Source organism: Stegodyphus dumicola, chromosome 1 (genome assembly GCF_044657685.1).
Source record: "Stegodyphus dumicola isolate Sdum_Otavi_A_Nest chromosome 1, ASM4465768v1".
Taxonomy (NCBI): domain Eukaryota; kingdom Metazoa; phylum Arthropoda; class Arachnida; order Araneae; family Eresidae; genus Stegodyphus; species Stegodyphus dumicola.
Genome location: NC_140768.1, coordinates 114,355,324 through 114,375,321, shown reverse-complemented (window position 1 = coordinate 114,375,321; position 19,998 = coordinate 114,355,324). Strand labels below are relative to the sequence as shown.

General features: G+C 31.1%; 1 protein-coding gene across 2 annotated transcripts in view; it reads right to left on the bottom strand.

Annotated features, from left to right (window-relative positions):
• The window catches only part of LOC118180815 (protein ECT2-like), a 115,072-nt gene that overhangs the window by 8,775 nt on the left and 86,299 nt on the right, over positions 1-19,998 (bottom strand). For both annotated transcript variants that reach the window (XM_035349872.2, XM_035349873.2), the window contains exons 18-22: positions 15,261-15,380; positions 12,701-12,857; positions 7,665-7,816; positions 7,335-7,420; positions 5,137-5,299 (exon numbers count right to left, since the gene is read on the bottom strand). In XM_035349872.2, the coding sequence (XP_035205763.1) occupies positions 5,137-5,299; positions 7,335-7,420; positions 7,665-7,816; positions 12,701-12,857; positions 15,261-15,380 (678 nt within the window). The remainder of the gene's footprint in view (positions 1-5,136; positions 5,300-7,334; positions 7,421-7,664; positions 7,817-12,700; positions 12,858-15,260; positions 15,381-19,998) is intronic.

The following is a 19,998-nucleotide window of genomic DNA, read 5'->3' as shown; positions in this document are numbered from 1 at the left end:
GTATTTATCTAGACATCTGGAAAACTTTACTTGACATTGTGAGATTCTACTACATTAATTTTAATAATAAATGTCCCTTTGAATGTTTAACATTCAGCTGTCAATACATTTAAATTTTGTGAGTTTTGGCGACATGAGTTACTTCTAAAAAATTATATATCTAAGCCCTGCATTATCTGACTGAAAAAAGGGTTAGATTTCTTATTAGAGAGCTCCCAGAAATGGTACACAGTTATAAAATAATAAAAATTAAATGCAGCTATTCCAGCAAAAATCTGAAAAATTGTACAGGTGCTTGGTGTAATAGTGGTATGCATTAAGCAATGGACTGTGCAGAATTTAAAGTACCTTAGTTGCTTTTCTCTTCACTAAATAATTTTATATGGCTCGGAGAAGTGGTCTCAAACTGGCAGCTCACAGACTGCATAAGACACCCACCCCCGCCCAAACCAATTTTCCACGGACCACAAAAATTTCTATAAATTAATGAGTATGACAAGAAGTTGAAAAAAAAAATTTTAAGATTTTAATGGTATGGAGTCCAATTTTATATTATTTTCATCACTAATAAAAACACAAGTGAGCAACACCCTAGATTTCTGATAGGAATAATCACTTTGTTTGGGAGTATTTGAGCATCCGCCCCTTTTAATTAATTAAAAATAAATAAGAACAAAGAGAAAAATAAACAGACTGACCAATGAGCATCTAAAATTTGTTATTATGGTTTTTAGTTAATTTTTTCTCAAACCTACATATTTTTTCAAAATGTAGCTGAAAGTTGTAGTAATAAAGAAGTTTATAATTACTTACAAATATACAAGTTTTTTCTGCATATATTGAAGAAAAATTTAATAAATAAAACAGAATATGCTATATATATATATGAAGTTATTATTATTCCTATTTGGAGAGTTTTCATAATTTGTGCATTTTTAGTTTGAATTAAAAGTTAGTGGTTAAAAGTAAGTTAGTTATTAGTGATTAATTGAACATATTAGAATTCTTTGAAATAAATGTCCCTTTGAATGTTTAACATTCAGCTGTCAATACATTTAAATTACGTTGTAGGATTCAAAAGTTCCCGACAACGTAAAAGTCTATAACGTAAAAGTTTTTTGCAGCAGTGCGACTACGAGAACGTTTCTGTGTAACTATGCTCTCCCTCTTTTCTAACAGTAGTTTGTCTCAAATCACGTGGTCGAAAGCTCATGACAAAAGCGTTTTTTGTAAGCAGGTGCATTTAGGTGCCGATACAAAAAAAATGACGTCAATTGAGCAGAGAATCAATAAAAAATTTTGTGTTCACTTGGGAAAGAGCGCTACGGAGAGTTTAAAATGTTGAAGCATGTGTTCGGATGTGAAACGTTATCTAGAATGCAAGCTTTTGAATGGTATCATCATTTCAGAGAAAGTAGGGAAAGTGCCGAAGACGCCGAACGCTGTGGCCGTCCTGTGACTTCATGCACCAATGAAAATATAAAAAAGTGTCTGCGGCAGTACGTGCAAACAATTTGCCAAATAGAACAATTAGTTGGTATATCAGAGGCCACATGTCAGCGGATACTGACTAAGGATCTTAACATGCATAGGATATGCCTACACATTGTTTCCCCGCATGCTAAACGTAGGCCAAAAGGAAATTCGAATGGAAATGGCTGGAGACTTAATCTCGGGTGTTGACAAAGATCCTTCCCTACTTGGCAGAATTGTTACTAGAGAAGAGTTTTTTTTTTTTTTTTTTTTTTTTTTTTTTTTTTGTTATTATTATTATTATTATTTGGGGGGGGGAGTTGACTCGCAAACCAAGAGAGTATCAACAACGTGGAAATCACCACAATCTCCACGGAAGCAGAAATTCTGCCAAGATCGCTCTAAAGGAAAGTCATGACAGAGGTATTTTTCGATAATCCTGGGCATTGTGCATCAGGAATTTATACCTGAAGGAAGTACTGTGAACAAAGAATTCTACATCCCTGCGACATTTGCCGGAGTAGATCCAGAAAAAGAGACCAAAAATGTGGGCTGAGCAGTCATGGGTGCTGTTGCATGAAAATGCTCTTGCTCACCGATCCCTATTCGTCAATGACTTTTTTAGAAAAACAAAAACAACTGTTTTGCCTTATCCTCCTTACTCACCTTATCTTGCACCCAGCAATTTCTTCTTATTTCCTGAACTGGCAAAACGCTTGAAGGGTCGTGGATTTCAATCTTCAGATGAAATTAAATGTGCATCACAGGCTGAATTAAAGGATATAGCCAAAAATGGATTTCCAGACATGTTTTGATAAACTTTGCAGGCGCTGACAAAAATGCGTTGTTTCACAAGGGTCTTACATCGAAGTAGGATGTGTTTCTGCAATTTAATTCATAATATAATTTTTTACGTTATAGACTCAGTCCAGGAACATCCGTACCTTGTATAAAGTGTAACCAATAGAAATTTCTCATAAAACAAGAAAATAAGTATAAATTTAAATTTTACATGACGGTGTATAAAGGTTTGACAATACATAATTTTATCTACTTCAGATTCATTTTATCTACTTCCATCTACTTCTTTTACAAAACAATGCAAAAGATCACAGTCTACATGAAATGCTTATCAAATGTTGTAACATATTCCTTTGACAAAGAGAAACCAATAACTTTCATGGAAGAAAAAAGATAATAGCATAATCAATAGAACTAACTCACTGAGGATGACAGTTCTAAAGTTAACTCACTGAGTGGCATGATTAATTTTATCTTATGAAATTTTTTATCAGACAATCTAGTTAACAGATGTTAAAATACAACTCTTTATTGATAATTCCAAAAATATCTTACCACGCAGCAGGTTAGTTAACTAATACAGTTATTTAACAATCTCTTCTATGGGAGGGAGAAATTAAATCCACAAGATTATGAAAATGACTTATTTGGAAAAGATGCTGTCAAGAAATTATTATATAAGTTAGACTTATTGAAGCTTGTATATTTTGCTGGAAGAGCAAAATGGATAGATAGACAAAAAGCCTCTGGATGGATAAATTTAGATTTGAACATTTTGACTTTAAAAAGGGGGTGGAGGCACCATATCAATTGGAAAGTAGAATGAAGAATATGCACACATTATTCTGAAACATAAAGGTAGCAAAGCCTTTTTAAGCATGAGCTGTTGCTAAAATAACCAGATAAAAATTATAGCAATCCAACATCCAATATTTCTGCAATCCTGGTATTCTGACACTCCTTTTTACCAACATTCCTGTCATAGGATAGTGCTGAAGCAGTCAAAAGTCTTCCTTCAAAAAATTCTTGATCCATGTTTTCAGAAAACAAAATTATTGAATGAATTGAAAGTGATAAAAAGAAACCAACTGTTTAAGAGTTAAGTGGTGACAATGTATTTCAAAGAGTTAACTTTAAGCATCAGTAGTGCAACTATTTTGAATTTTTGCGATAAAAACAAATTTTTCTTATAGCATTTATTATCAATGCAACCATGTTCTTTAGACAAATTTATAAACCTTTTCATTTTTTATAAATAAGTTTTTAAAAAAAGCACCAGTTTACATAACCCACCTTAAGTGACGACATATTTCAAAGAGCACTGAACCCACAGATAGCAAAAGAAACAGTGACAAAGAGGAAGATTCAACCAAGATCACTTGATTGGTAAAGTTTAAAAAATTTGGGAGGGGGACTAATACTGGAGGAATAAATCATATTCTATGGATTAATTTTCATAGTAAAAAAGTGAAATATACAAACCAAGTAGAAATTTGAATTTTACTTTAAAAACTTTATGCGCTGGCACTAATGATGACTTCAAAGCAAAATATTTATATACGTTATAGATATTTATTTACTACTAATTTTATTCATTAAATATGTTTGTGAAATTATTATATATGCAATTTTTTCATTCCTTAAAACATTTGAAAACCCCCCAAAAACAATTTTTCAGCATTAAGTAATTAGTCTAATAACATGCCATTTTTAAAAATCCAGCATAACTGAAGTCACGAACATTCTGGATTTCCTTATTTTTACTATACGAAAAAAAAAAAAAAAAAAAAAAAGGATGAAAATTAACATCAAATGCTTATTCACTGATGGAGTTGGTTTTATTGATTGGAGATTTTCAGAAATACTGTATTTATATAACCAATAAAAGATATTTAATAAAATGAAAAGCAGAAAGAATGCTTCAAATCATGCATTTCCCCCCACAAGTCTCATAACTGCAATTTCATTTATAAAGTTTCGTACATCAAAACCTTCAAGATTTTAAATTTAAAATAATCTCAAGAAATACAATTTGGAAATAAATTTCAACAACATTAATCTGTCCAAGGCAGACTTCAAGTAGTAATAAATGTGGAACGAATTTAATAAAGGTTCTACAGAAAATGGGTGATAAAGACTATTCCAGACAGAATAACAAAGTTAAATCTAAAGTGAATCCTTTTTCTACTATTCTAATATATGCAAATAGTTCATTAAAAATAATGTTTCTATTTAATCTAAATGAAAATACATTTTTATTTATGATGGCACATATTTTTAATTAATTTTTACATAATCGTAAAAAATTTTAAATACTCCCGAAATCCAATCCTTTATAATGTATATAATGAAAGCAAACCTTGAATATGAGTTCTAAAGACTATTTTAAAAAGTGAAAATTTAAAAACAAAGCATGTGAGGCTCAAACATGAAACCTTTTTTTTTTTTTTAAATAAATATTCAGACTAATAAGCAACAACAGAAGGCACTCTCTAAATCTTGTAATGTATAAAGTAAATTACAAAGATATTTTCCATTAAATTTTGTTCAAGAGAATATTAGAAAGTTAAATCTAAGCTAATTTTATAATATCTAGAAATAATAAAGTTCAAAATTAACAGATGTTCAATTAAAAAAATGGCAAAAACCATTTTGGCATGCAAAAGATTTATTAAATGAAAAAGAAAGTATAATGCTTTAAATACAAAACGGAACTAAAATCTATATTCTTTAATTATATTATCAAAACAAGTATGTAAAGAGTAGAATAAACTCATATTTTGGATGCAATGCACAAACGCTTGAATAATGCAACTAGTATTTAAACTTCTGACATTTTTAGAAAATACACAATAAACTTACAGTTAAGTTTGTAACAGATGACAATCTGAAATTCTGCATATTGTTGGATGGAGTTCCAAAGTTTCTTAAGGGGCTTATGATAGTAGACACAGCTCTGCTAAGACCTCGTTTTGTAGGAGTTCGTCTCATGGATAAAGCTCTACCAAGCTTATCTCGAGTTTTGCTATAAAAAGAAAGTTTTGGTCAACACATTTCAAAAGCTAGTACAAAATACCAAACATAATGCAGTACTTTTTTAATGTATTTTATTGAAACAGTGTTGTTTTAAAAGACAAGAAAAAGAAAACTCGCTCAGAAATCTATGCTGTTGGCCCATCTAACATGCCAATTTTTCCACCTCTTATGCAGCCTCCTAATCTCACATATCCCCTTTATTTACCAATGAGTTTTTAGAGGGTGAGTTAGACATTGACTCACCCTCACCCATGTAAAGATCTCTTAATCTCTCCCGCATCCCATCCACACGTTTCAAATATGACAATCTAAGTTATTTAGTTCATAGTAAAATAATTATTTGTATAAAACTTATTCATAATATACTGTATTTAAAATGCAATTTTTCAGCATTTTTAATTATTTATTTAATAACATTTATAGCTTTTATCTCATGAACACCTTTAACAGATGTGTGTAGCATGCATAGCTAGTAACATTTTATTAACAAATTCACAAAATGAATGTTCATTTGAATCTAACTCATTTATAAGGTAAGGAGTGTCTGCATGCATGCAATGTCCCCCCCCCCAGTGTTCCAATTAGAAATTTATTTTTCATATCTTTTAGACAAAAAGATATACCTCGTGAGATCCCCCCCCCAAAAAAAGAAGGTTATAAAAAATATTCACAGTTTAATTTGTCCCATATTATTTACCTTCAGACTAGATCTTAAGTCTAACCCTTTCATGCGGTCTCAGAGGCAGGCCAGAATGAAGCACACTCACTTCCCAGTTGGCCCACCAGTGCGACCACATTTTCTCACTTCTTTGTTCACTTCTGCTTGTCATGTATTCATGGCAATTTTGCAATTTTTCAGAAACTAATATTTTTGGCATAAGATGGTGCTATATGTGCGCAGGATTTGAGATGCATGAAAAATGGAGAACACATGGTTTGAGATACATTTCTATACGTATTTTTTACTCAAAATGAGACAAAGATGACGCAGTTGGATTTTGATAATTTAACATGAAGCAAAAGGCATGTTCTCGACTCACAGGTTTTTTTTTATTGTTCTTATTGTGCTAGCTTTTTATTGTTTATACACATGTGGTATTAATGAATGGTATAAATTTATTCCACCCCCTTGAGCGCTGGGTGTTTAGCACATGTGCTATTTAGTGACAAATATTATGCAAATTTTTTCCGCCTACGCATTTGGGTTTGTAGTGCAGTTTAATCAAGAAGTATACTTTCGGTACATAAAATGTGTACCGAAAGTAGTATGTTTTTGAGCGTTACTATGTCAAAGCATCAAAAATGTTTAACAGATTATGTGAATTAAAGTTATATCTGCAACTACTGGTTACATCTGTAATGACAATGCTTTGCTCCCACAAAAATCTTCCAAAAAGACAAATGAGCTATTATGAATGCAAGGATCTTTTTGGAAGATACAGGACTATGTGTAGATCCCGGCTTTGAAATTTCTCACACTAAAATGAATCTTAAATGTTTATTGTCAGTTTTATAATGTCATAAGTCACTAATAGGAAAATACTGAAAAAAAAATAATAATAGTAATGCACAAAACAACTTAAGAATGTGAAGTACATAAATAAAAATATATAAAGCATATACTGCATATATACTCTGCAGAACATTATAAACAATGAATTCATCTTTCATATTTGTGCCTTTCATCCATCTTATAATAAAGAATATGAAGTATTTTTGTTGAAAATTTTTGATCCAATAAAAAGATCTACCGTGATCAAAATTTCGCAGATTCTTTCAGAATAACCAATAACATTAAAAATTACAGAATTAAACTTTATAAATACTGAAAACAACATGAAATATATTAAATGTACGTAGAATGAAATCCCCCCAAGGTAATCTTCTAAAGTACCACATGGCTAAGACAACCATCTCCTAGTAATACCTTAAACACGACTATTGATTGTATTCAGTATCACAAATTGCAACATTTTAAAAAGTGGTCACTGAATTTCACTGCATTCAGATCAAGATTTATTTACCTAAAGGCTTTAGTGAGAACATTCCCAGAATTATCCGATGACTGCAGAGCTAAAAGGTGTGGATCCAGACTAGTCAGCAAGTTTTCCTAGATTTTTAAATACAATTTTAAATTCAAATGAAAAATGCTACAAATAAAAACATGACAATTGGAATATAATTAAATGAATATTAAAATTACATATTACTTGCTTCACATATAACTTATATAAACATTATATATACACCACTACATTTTAGTAAAGCAGTAAGATTTTAAAATTTTAACTAAAAGCAAAACTTAAATTTTTCCAAAATAGGAAATCGGAAAGAGTTAGGGAAAATGAACTCACTGCATCAGCTTTGCATACGCTGTTGGCAACTTGACGACATAAAGTACGCAGGAATGTGCTTTTACAGATATCATCATGAAGAATAAATGCATACAGGAGTTCTTTCAGTTCTTTACTTGACCAAGAAACAATTGCGAAGACATTTTTGCAATCTGAAAGGCCATTTAAACATTTCAATCCATTAAGAAATTTAAATTTAATTAATTTAGAAGGCATTTCTTCATTCATTAACATATAAAATAATATTCTAAATGCAATATTATTATATAAGTCTACTGTTATAAAAATATTGCGTTTAGAATATTAAGACTTATACATACTTGCCAACCTATGTCACTAAAAAATAAGGAGATTTTTTTAAGAAATTTGGGAGATTTTTCACAATGTTAAAAAGACTTTTTAAATGACGAAAATATAGTTTTTAATAATGAATTAACTTTAAATAGTAACTAATTCTTAAATGCAAGCAACACAAAAAGACCTTACACATAAAAAACATTTTTATTACTTGCATCGTTTAAGAAAACAACAACAACAACAAAAAAAAAAACACTTTAATCAGTTTTCGTACAAATCTTATAAACAGTGGCAGATTTTGCTTTCTTCAAGAAAGAAACTTCCTAATTTTGTTCATAGCAATTGCCACGTAGGCCTGCTTTTGCTAATACAAGTTTTTCTAATGTGTCATCACATTAGAAATCACATGAACATCGCATTTCTAATGTGTCATCATATTAGATCTAAATTTAGTCCTCGGTTTCGCAACACTGAAAATCCTCTCACACTCTGCATTACTATGGGAAACTGTCAAGATGGCCAACATAATTCTAGACAGTTCACTATATTTTAAAATTCCATCAGCATCTTTCAGTTTTCCAATTAAACTCCACTGGGTGTCAATCCTAGCTGATTTTATAACTTCATCCAAGTTTTCTAATTGTAAACTGCCGTTATGCAGCTGTTGGAACTGTTTCAATTTTTTCTTCCTTTTAGAACTCCTTTCAAGATAATAATAAATATCAAGAATGTGTTCATCCACATTTATTGGTAAAGAAGCTGCCCCTCTTTCAGCTGTGGCATAGTGGCAGGTTGTGCTCCATTAAAAAGGCAGAGAACAGACATTCTGCATTAATAACTTTTTGGTCCTTTGTTTCCAAAGAAAAATTTAATTTTTCATTTTTTTCAAAACAACTCATGTTGTCCTTGTGTTTTTGTGTACGCACATGTTTGAGAACATCCATGCGAAATCGAAAAATCGCAACGACGGGCGGTACACATTGCAAATTTATTTTTCCTTGAGGAAATAATGGAATGAAAGTCAACTGTGTACGATTTTTGAAACGTACACAAGTATTTCACCTTTCTCGCAGACATAAAAAAAGATAATTTCTAAAAATATTTCCTGAAGGCACGTGTTCTCACACAACTCAGGACAAAATGACCGAATTAACTAAAGAACATCCAAATAACAGCTTGCTTTGTCCTCATTGGCTAATCTATGCCAGATGACACGCAGTGGAGCACGATGCCCATTGGAGAACTGGAGAACAACGTTTCTGAATATGTATATGCTCTCACTCACAAAGAAGAATTTATTTAATTCGCAAGGTTTTGTTTTAGATATAATCTAGAGAAAATTTGATTGCTTTTCAGGCGTCCAAAATCACTTTTTTTTTGTTCATATAACAAAGTATTAAGCCAAGTTCCATAAAAATTGTGAGAAATTTTAAGAATAAGAAAAAGTTGGGAGAAATATATTGCAAATCAGGTTGGCGGGAGAGTGGTCGAAAATCAGGAGTCTCCCTAAATCGGGAGAGTTGGCAACTCTGCTTATATTTATATAAAAAGATATTTGTGCTAAATGAAACTTATAAATAATGAACCTCCAAAAGTAACTGACAAATTTTTAGTATATACTTTTATAAGTGATTATGTAATGAATGCAAGGTAGTAATTTTATTCTGGAAGACGGCAAAAAATTTGCAGGTCAGCAACAAAATAAATTGACTTATCCTCCCCTTCAGCTAAGACCTACACTTATTTTAAAAAGTGATAAAAGGTCGCAACATGAATTAACTAACGTGCAGCTGACTAATTTGTAACTGACAAAGCATAGAAGACATTAATTTGTAAAAGTTCTTTCTAAAGAAAAACCGGTTCATATTGGCATAACATTAAGAAGGAGATAATTACACACATTTCTAAATTAAAATATTTATCGTGTTTGAAAAATCCCAACAAATAATATGTATGTGATGACCCGAGTTTGACAAAACAAGCAACTTCTAAAAAAACATTTTTTATTTGCAAAAGTGATAAAACCATCGTCTGCTAATTACAGAGCTTAATGCAATTAATAATATTCATTTGTTATAATACTGCTTGACAGAATGATTTTTGACATTATATGGATGCTGCCAGAAATCAACATAAACATATTTTAAACTTTAGCTAGAACTCTTCAATTGTTTCATCCCTTAACTGCCTTATATGCAGAGATTTAAAATACTTGGACAAAACTTTAAAAACTGATAAAATAACATTAATAATGCATTTTTCATCATGCAATGCATATACATGTGTAAGTGATGAAGCAATAAGCATGAGTAGATATAAAAGTGAGAAAAAGATGTACAGAAAGAGACAAGTTACAAAATAAATTTTATTGAGCAAATTATAGAAGCTGCTGAAAAAGCAACTGCAAACATGAATATCAACAACAGCAACAATACAAATCCTAGCAATAAAGTAGTCAGAAGCCAATAGGGCTTAAAAGTAGATGTAGCCTAATAAGGATATAACAAATCAGGCAATGATTCCAGCCAAGTGATGGCAAAACCTTGATTAATCTGTTGTCCTTGGAATGTTGCATCCAAGGCATTCCGTACATGCACATTAAAATGGGATTGTGCTGCATCGTGTTGAAACCACATAATTTAATTCTTGTCAGTACATTAAGTAATTCTGTTGAGACTGTAAAAATATTAGATGTGTTCTTCTAATTAGCCAGGCTAGCCAAAATTATGGGCAAATCAAATAAATGATAATGGCTTATTACAGCCCAAACATTTGAGAAATACTGCTGGTGCGAAATTAGATGTGGTAATATGGATTACTAATTCTTTACACATGAAAATTATAATTAAAAATGTCCTCATGTGTATTTCTTAATAAATTTTTAAAAAAATCAGTTTGTAGTGCACCCCATTAAGAAGCCACTTAAAGAACTGAAAGAATTTATGAGAAGCTGGTAATCTGCAGATCTGAAGGCTTGCACTCTGCGCATGGTAGGGGAGCCACCACACTGTTTTTGGGCACATCTAATGAAATGGAAAATTTCTTGGGTGCTACATAAAGGTGATCTCTAAGCAAAATTTCTTCGTACTGCAAGGAAACATGATATCCTTATAGTCTTTGGATATCTTGTATCCTGCAAGATGTTGATAAATAAGTTTATTTTTGCATAGTTACTTGCAATCCCTCAAAGGTTTTACAATCTGGCCCAATTCCTGTATGAAAGAATTTCAGTACAGTTACTGATCTTTCTTTCCATTCCTATCAGTAGCTCCACATCTGCCCGCTCTGAATACGTAAAACGACCAATTCCTCAGGAAACCCCAGATAAAATAACGAGTACAAAAACCAGCACTTAAGCATGCCTTTTGTGGCAAGCACAATCTACTGCTTCATCACTTGAGTTATGCCCACACATTACATAAAGTAAATTGCTTGTTTAGATGTGTTCTGTTTTGCCCAAGAACTTTGAATCATCCTTTATTTTAATAAATGATAAGCAGCTCAAAAGAGGAAATTTGTAAACACTCAAATGTTTTCATCAGGAAATGCATCTTTATTATAACACAGGTTTAATTTTTGTCGACCTTGGCTAGTATTCAGCAGCCTAATGCTTGCAGCATTAGGAAGTGGTATAAACAATTCCAAGACCCAGGCTGTCTGTGTAAAAGAAAATCATCTGGCCAAATGTGGAATGCATCCAACAGAATTTCAGAGGTAGTCCACATAAACCCACTCATCATGTCAATAGGGAAGTTAACATTTCCGTAACAGTTGTATATTGTTTTTCAAACAAAACATGATTCATTTGCTGAAAGCTCTTCATACAGATGATAAAGAATAATGTGTGAAGTTTTACGAATACATCCTTCAGAATGTATCACAAGATTAAAATTTTTAACACACTTAGTGTTTAGTGACGAGGCTACTTTTCATCTAAATGGCAAGGTCAACTGCCACAATTTTAACATGAGGAATGAAGCAGATATATCAAACTGTATGGTATGAAAGAGACTCACCAAAATTTGATGATTCCCACCCACCCCACAAAAAAAGGTGTATATGGTCCCTTTTATTTCCTAGCAGCCATTGTTACAGGAAACATATCTCAGTATGCTGGAAAACTGGCTGGAAAGATTCAGCTAATTTCATTTTCCATTCTTCACCACGCTGGATCTTGGATTTTTGAGACTTTTTGAACAACTGCAATCCTTGGTGATGGATCAGCTTTTCGGAACCTGGTGGTTAGTTAAACATCACTGGTATCCAAGATTGCCAAGCCTCTCAGTGTAGATCTTCTTGCAAGGGTTTATAAAAAGACTCCATTTGTATCCAGCCATTTCCAGCTATGTTAGCCAAACTGAATATACACATTACAACAGACGGGGAAGCAGTTGGTACAGATATGCTTTCAAAAGTTTGAGATGAATTTGACTACTACATAGACATGACATGCATCCAAAGGTGGATATACTGTGCACTTTAATTTGGTTTATAAAAAAGATTATGATGAGCCATGTAATATAAAATTAATCTTAAGTTCCTATGTTCACTATTTTTGCTAGTATATGCATTTCAAATTGAATGATTCTTTTTGAAATACCCTATACTTTAGGAAACAAATCTGCAGATTTAAAGATCTTCAGCAGCATAACTGAACACAGATTATATCTCTATATACCTTATACAATTTAACAAATTAGTCTAAAAAATTAATTGTTACACACAAAAATGAGACATACCTTCAGTTTCGGTAATATCTACAACTCTCTTAATGTGAGATAAAGGTAATAAATCTAAATGCTTATAGCCTTTAGATTGTGGTTTCATTGTTCCCGATATGCTTACAACACCTGGACTCTTTAAGGATGAAGCTGCTTTATTTCTTTTCTTACAAATCTGAAATATCGGAAATTATGCTTCATTACTTAATTACATTCTCTGAAAAGATATGTATTTGAATAACTAGTACTTTTCCATAATGCACTTGCCACACATTTAGTACGGTGTTTTTTTAAACAATTTTTAGTTATAAGAACAGTTTACATATCGCAAAAAAATGCACTGGTGTATGGTAAGTGCATAACAGAAAAATATCAAATTACTTAGCACATATTACATAATGCAAAATAAAAATTAGTTTGAGTAGATCATAACAGATAGTTGTACCGTATACGCTAGCTAATATCTGCACTTTTTTACTAAAATGAAGGTGCAGACATTACACAAGTCATTCAAATGTTGTGCTTTTTCTTGCGAGTAATTTTGGGCGTAAATTTCATTTCAAACAGCCAAGTTAAGTTTTAAGTGGAAGAAAATGGCATAAATAATAAAAGTATCAAATGAAATTTACAAACACGCATTCTCCCATAAACATACATAACATAAATTATCTCATTTATGTTATCAACACTCGACACATATTAGTTCACACAGGAGCACAGAGGCACAAATTAGCCAACACTTGCAATTTTAATATTTACTTTTACATAAATTAAATAAACGTTGGTTCTTTTAATATCTTGTACACATTATTTTTAAAAAAATCTGTTCTGATTCACTGTATGATAATCCATTTCGTTTCATCATTCCCGCAACCAGTCTTCCTTCGTCTTAAATTGCAATGTAGGAATTTCTTCTCATGCGGCAGCAAGCGCTCTTATTTGGCACATTTCCCATGTTACTGCGTACTCTTGTGCACACATATCTCAAACATATGCAACTACTTTTTTCTGAAGTTCGGAAACTTAGATTTCAAAATACAAATCTTATTTTGTTCATTGCCGCCAGTTGATCACGCTGTTTACTCCAATTGCGCAAACACTTTTTGTCCACTTTATGTACACTTGCTACTGCGCTTTTTCCATTTTCTTGAAAAAGTTCTACGACTTTCAGTTTAAAAACTGCTGTATTTTCCCATTTCAAGCACACTACTTGCTAACTACCACAAATTCTAAATGATACTATGAATGAAAAGAGAAAGCTTGAAATATGTGAATACTCCAAGAAGGAAGGATTTGAAGTACAAAACAGTATTTCCTGGAAGCCAGTGTGGTGAAAACCTTTTTGGGCTGCCTTCATTTATTATCACGTCTGCCAAGTGGATTGCTGCCGCCGATATTATGACTGAATAACAACTGCACCAGAATGCAAGGAAAGTCTCTGCTTTCCATCCTGGTGCCAACCACAGACAAAACAAATGCATATTCTTTCTTTAAAGATGTTTATTGACTAAAGAAAAAGGCGAAGTTAAAAAGTATATTTTAAAGTAAGAAAATTTTTAGTTTTTGGAGTGCAGACATTGTGCGGGTCACTTTTTTTTGACATAAATTTTATCTACAAAGTTGGGGTGCGAATATTACACGAGTGGATATCATATACAAAAGATATAAAAAAAAGAAAGAATTCCCCCCCCCCTCACACCAGAATGTTTTATTGAGGTTTTTTTTAGACTCTTGAACTCATTCCTGATAACACAACTTTGTCTTTTTAATTTTATTATGAAACATCGTTTTCTTTGCACTTGTGCCATATAAAATTCAACAGCAAAATAAGAACTTTTTTAAAAGCAGCATATGTTTAAAATTTCCAGTATAGCGTTAAGTGATACCATTAATTTTTTTCCAGTCTTTTCTCAATGTATCAGATCAATGTTTAGTTTTCATAGTATGATGATCTACACAACTTTTGGTTTTTTTAACTTTATTTATTAAACCTCACTTTCTTGCCATTTGCACCACATAAAATTCAATAGCAAAATATTTAAAAACAACATTTTTAAAATCCCTAATAGCTGTTAAATGTTTTTATATTCGCTATATTATTTCTTTAAAAATAACTTAAGTCAATAACACTTGGTGGTAATATCCTTTCACTTGAAATGTGATATGAACACAAAAGTGATACAGGTAAAGGGAAGATCAAGACTAACAATACCCCATGGTGCTAATAATATATAAATGTTTGCTGATAAAAATCAATAAAATTACAAGTCAGGTATTTTTTTACCCTTGCTGATAATATTTTGTTTTCACAATTTCATTTAATCTTAATTTAGTTCAGCATTTTTTCCCCTTATAAAATAAATGTAAACCAGAAACAAAAATCAAACTGATACACAGACAGCACTACTATTAAATAGAATTTCTGAATTCTTTCCACTCGCCATTTTAAATTTCAACAGATGTAACACAAATTTGATAACGACAATAACCATTACGCAAGCACTCATTACCCTCGTATTTTAACTAAATTTTAGCTCCAACAAAAAATAAATTAAAATGTGTATTAAAGCAAGCATACCTCTAAAACATCTGTGAAAAGGAACATTGTTATTGGCCCACCTTTCTTAAGCAACAAGTCAGTTATTTCTTGCATATCAGTTTTGGCAACTAATTTACGATGAGATGATAACAAGTTTGGCTAAAAAGAATAAGAAAACATGTATTGAAACAATACAACAGCTAAACAGTCAGATGTTATAATATGTCCACATTATTTTATTATACCTTACATAACATAACTACAATGGCTTTCCAACTTGGAAAGAATTCTTAATTTTATGAAATGCATGCATCCCACTAGCATATATAGAGTGATTCAAAACTACAAGAACAAACTAAGAGGGGTAGAGTACACCTAGATGACTCAGAATCCCATAGCATAACAAGAGGAGATGTTAGGGGCTGTCGCAGGAAAACCATAAACAGCCACCTGCAGAGGTATTGGAATGGAAAAATGTATGCATCGTGATTACAAATTGACATATAAAGATCATAAAAATAAGTCCCAACTTTTCTCAAGGTGCCAGAGATTTCATAACATGGCACAAGACATGGAATCTCGGATGTTTTCCAGGATTCGTACACATTTCTGCACATGGAAATTAAGTACTTTTAAGGACCATTAATGAAAAAAATTAAGGACATATGAACGAATAGGAACTGAATAAATTCAATTAAAAATATTGTATATCCCTGAACTTCACTTTTGTAATACCATCCTAAAAATAAAATGGATCCGTAAGTAGGATGAATTATTATTATTATTAAACATGACTTAATTAACATAATTATGAAGTTCGAGAATAAAATATATGAAATTGATCAAGCAGCATTATATATTTTACACTTATAAGAACTGAACATATTTGAAAGGAGGTAAGTGACATTTAGTACATTATATGTATAATCAGAGCTTAAACTCAGACGGAGATTGGCTGAGCTTCTCCTTAGCTTCTAAGTGGAAATTAACTTATTTTTAAGATAATTATAAGATGTAATAAAAAAAAAAAGAACTTGCATCATAATATCTTTTAGAGCTTGAATAGCTTTTCCCAGAGCTTCATGATCTGTACTGTTTTTACTTGTATGCTTCAAAGGAGGTAAATGACATTTTATTTACGTTTTACTAACAGTTTTATGTTGATTTTATTTTACATCTCATTTTGTCATACTCTTGCTCAGTCTAGAACTTTAGTAAATAGTAAGCAGATTTCATGTCAAGTGGCATAGGTTAAAATGAGAAGTAAAATCATAATTAGCATGATTCAAAACAAAAGACTGGCTGCTGCTTACCTGGAGAAATACCTACTGATCAGAACAAACCTGAAAGGTCTGATGTAGGCACGGTTGGGGCAAGTTCTGAAAATTAGCTGGGCTCTGTCTGATGCCGTTAATGTCGTAGCGTTGTGTAGAGTTCCAGGGATTGTGACTCAGTTAATATACTTTAAGGTTCTAATAAGCCACTAAAGCACCAGAGGTGATAAGTTGTTTTACATTATTTTAAGTCTCACTAGATGCGAAGAATAAGTTTTACATGAAATTTACATTTTGTGTTTTATCTTATGACTACGGTAAGGGTTAATGAAAGGCAATAACTTGCTTTAATATGCAGAGATAATTTTTAAGGGCAAGCAGTTAGTTTTAATTAATTAAATTTGGTATAAGACAACCTTAGTCATTATGGATTTACACGGCCACTATTAAATTTTATTTAATTTTTAACAATATTTATTAAAAAAAAGCCCTATTAAAATCCCAATCTAATAAAATTTCACAGTTTAAAACACATGTAATTTATGACTTTGATTCTTAAATGATATTTGGATAATTACACATTAAAAGCTACAAAACATTTATGTTTTGTAGCAACAATACTCAACAAAATATTTATGAGTCTTCTTAATTTGAAGCCTTCCCAGAGATTTTGGCTAATTTATATGGATTCCCTTCTCTTTAAGCACCTTTTCTAACAATTAGAAACTTGTCTCAATACACAAAAGAATGTTCTCACTAGTTTCTGCGTGTTTTTATCTCCTAACTTGTCAATCTGTCCACAATGTACCTATGAGGGTTTATTTGATCTGGTAAAAGTTAAATAGTCCAAAACACATCAACAGATATAAAGCAAATTATCACTATGTCTGAAAGTAACTACAGTGTCCAACAAAGATTTAAATAAAATTCTTATTTAAAAAGAACTTAAAAAATAAAGGCATGTTCTTATGCTAACAAAACAAAATGAATTACAGCTCGTAGTGATGTAATGAAACAAGAAAAGTCAAATTCAAACTAAAAATATGGATTAGTGGTCAAAGACTATATAATTTAATTTCATTTTAGGTTGACTCAATAACTCTATCATCATAACAAACTCAAATGTCGGCAACGGTAATCCAAGACAAATAATTACAAATTATCAGAGCTGGCAGGAACTAATGCAGGGAGCAAGTGGAGGTCAGAAACACACTCTTGTCTTGCATTCCAAAAATCTCGGTTTAAAAACTGTCTAAGTGATTTATTTGCATTCTGGTGAGAAAATGGAAATGGGAAATTTTCATTTTCTTACCAATTGTAAACAATTGGTGACATTGTAAACAATTGGGTAATTTAGATAATAATAACTGTACATATTTTTGAAGAATAATTTTGTTTTTCTTTATTCAGTTTCTTTCTTCTACATTTCCTTTTCATTTAAGAATTTTTGAATTTAATTAAAGATTTCTGATATTTTAAATAAACTAAATGCATTTAGAATGTATAGAAAAAGCTGCTAATTTTATTTCCTTAGTAATATGAATATTCAGAAGAAATATATAAGTAAGAGCTGATGTGGCATAATTTTTATAATTTAGTGACACACTGAGCAATAAATAATGTCTACAAATTGCAAAACTTTTAGAATTTAGAACAGGCATTGGAAGCAGAATTTAAGATCCACAGAAACTGCATCAGATGGGAAAATGCCTAGTGCCAGCCCTGTGTATGATGCATTAAGATATATTAGATGAATCTTTTAAATTGTCAGTTTTCAATATCTTTATTAATAAAAGAATTCCTTTCTATAATGCCTATCCATATAATAAGAAACATTTCTGATATTTTCCATGTTTGTGTCTAGTGAAAAGTAGAGAAAATAAAGGGAAGATTAAAATGTTAAGAAAAAGATTCTAGTAACAGAAGTAAAACATTCAACTATAATGTTTTCATTGTTCTTCTAGACATTCTCCAAAAAGAAAGAAATTACGTGTTAATACTACGGAGACATTTTTCATTTTGTCACATTTTTCTGGAATCTTCTAGAATCATGAGTCTATAAATCTTGCCTTCATATCTTTCTAAATTTTTCAAGCTGCAATGTCTAAAATCTTAAAAAACAATTACCCCTATCAATTCTGTAACAACATTCAGCCAGAAATATTGGGGGCGGGGCGGGGGGGGGGACAGAGGAAAAAAGTGTAAAATTAATTTTATAGAGAAAAACGGCTTAATTTCTGAAATTAGATGCGCTGGAGCCCCGTCGAACACCGTCAGGAAAGAGGTACAAAAATAAATAAAAATGGCTAATAAAATCACTAATAATTAAAAAATTTAATATTAATTATTAAAATAATTCAATTAATAATTAAAGAATTAAATAGTTTAAATAAATAAAAACTTAAAATATGAAGAGATAAATTAAAATTTGATAAGCGATTTTTAATATAAGTTTATTACTAAAAAAAAAATTTCCGATATCAAATTTCTACTGAAATTTTGTTCAGGTACAAAAAAAAAAGTGTCACAGCTTTCTTATTTAGGGCTCTGAGCAGAATTATGATTTATCCCCAAAAGTAAGAAATACGGGAGCAGGGCTTGGGTGCAATACGAGCTCTGGAGAAAACTGATGTATATTTTGAGAATTCTGAATATTCTGAGACAATTACATGGGGAAAACTCTTACCATGAAAATATTAAAAATACATTTTTAATTAATTACATAGCTAGTTTGCTTTTGCTAAGAACTGTTTTGTACATGGTGCTTTATAGCATTATACCTTGCTTATTTTTTACATATAATGAATGGCCGAAATGGAACTTTATAATATCACAGTAAAAACGAAATTGCTTTATTTTAATCTTATCTCATAAATATAATTAAAAAATATTCCCATTATTTAAATGAAATTTATCAATGTTATAATGTTCTAAAAAAAACTGCCGAAAAATTCCTTGATCTCGGAATTAAATTTTTTTTATAGAAACAGATCTTTAAATCGCCAAAATGTTTTAAGTCGCCAAATTTAGAACAGCTTAATTAAAGAATTCCCATACCCAAAAGAGAAAAGTTGTTTAAGAGCTCTTCATTAAAAAAAAAAAATGAAAATTTCGAAATGCTTATGTTTCACTTCTTGATCAGAAACTCGAATATCCCACCATTTATATCAGAACTAAAAACAAATTATAACTCTTGAACCCATTCAAAAAGATAACCATATTTGTCAGCAAATTGCCAAAAATATTATTCCAAAATGTTAATTCACACTCAAAATGGCAGTCGTAAAAAAAGACAGAAATTTCAGACGATTAAAATTAAGGACTTTCTGATGATTTTTGCCAAAATTAAGGATTTTTAAGGACCAAAAAATCGATTCCAAAAAAACTAAGGACCATACGAACCTTGGTTTTCAAATGCACTGGGTGATTTGAATTGGTACATCTTCATGGCTGCTGCAAACATCTCAAAGATGCCCAACGTTTTTCAAAATGTCCAAAATTCT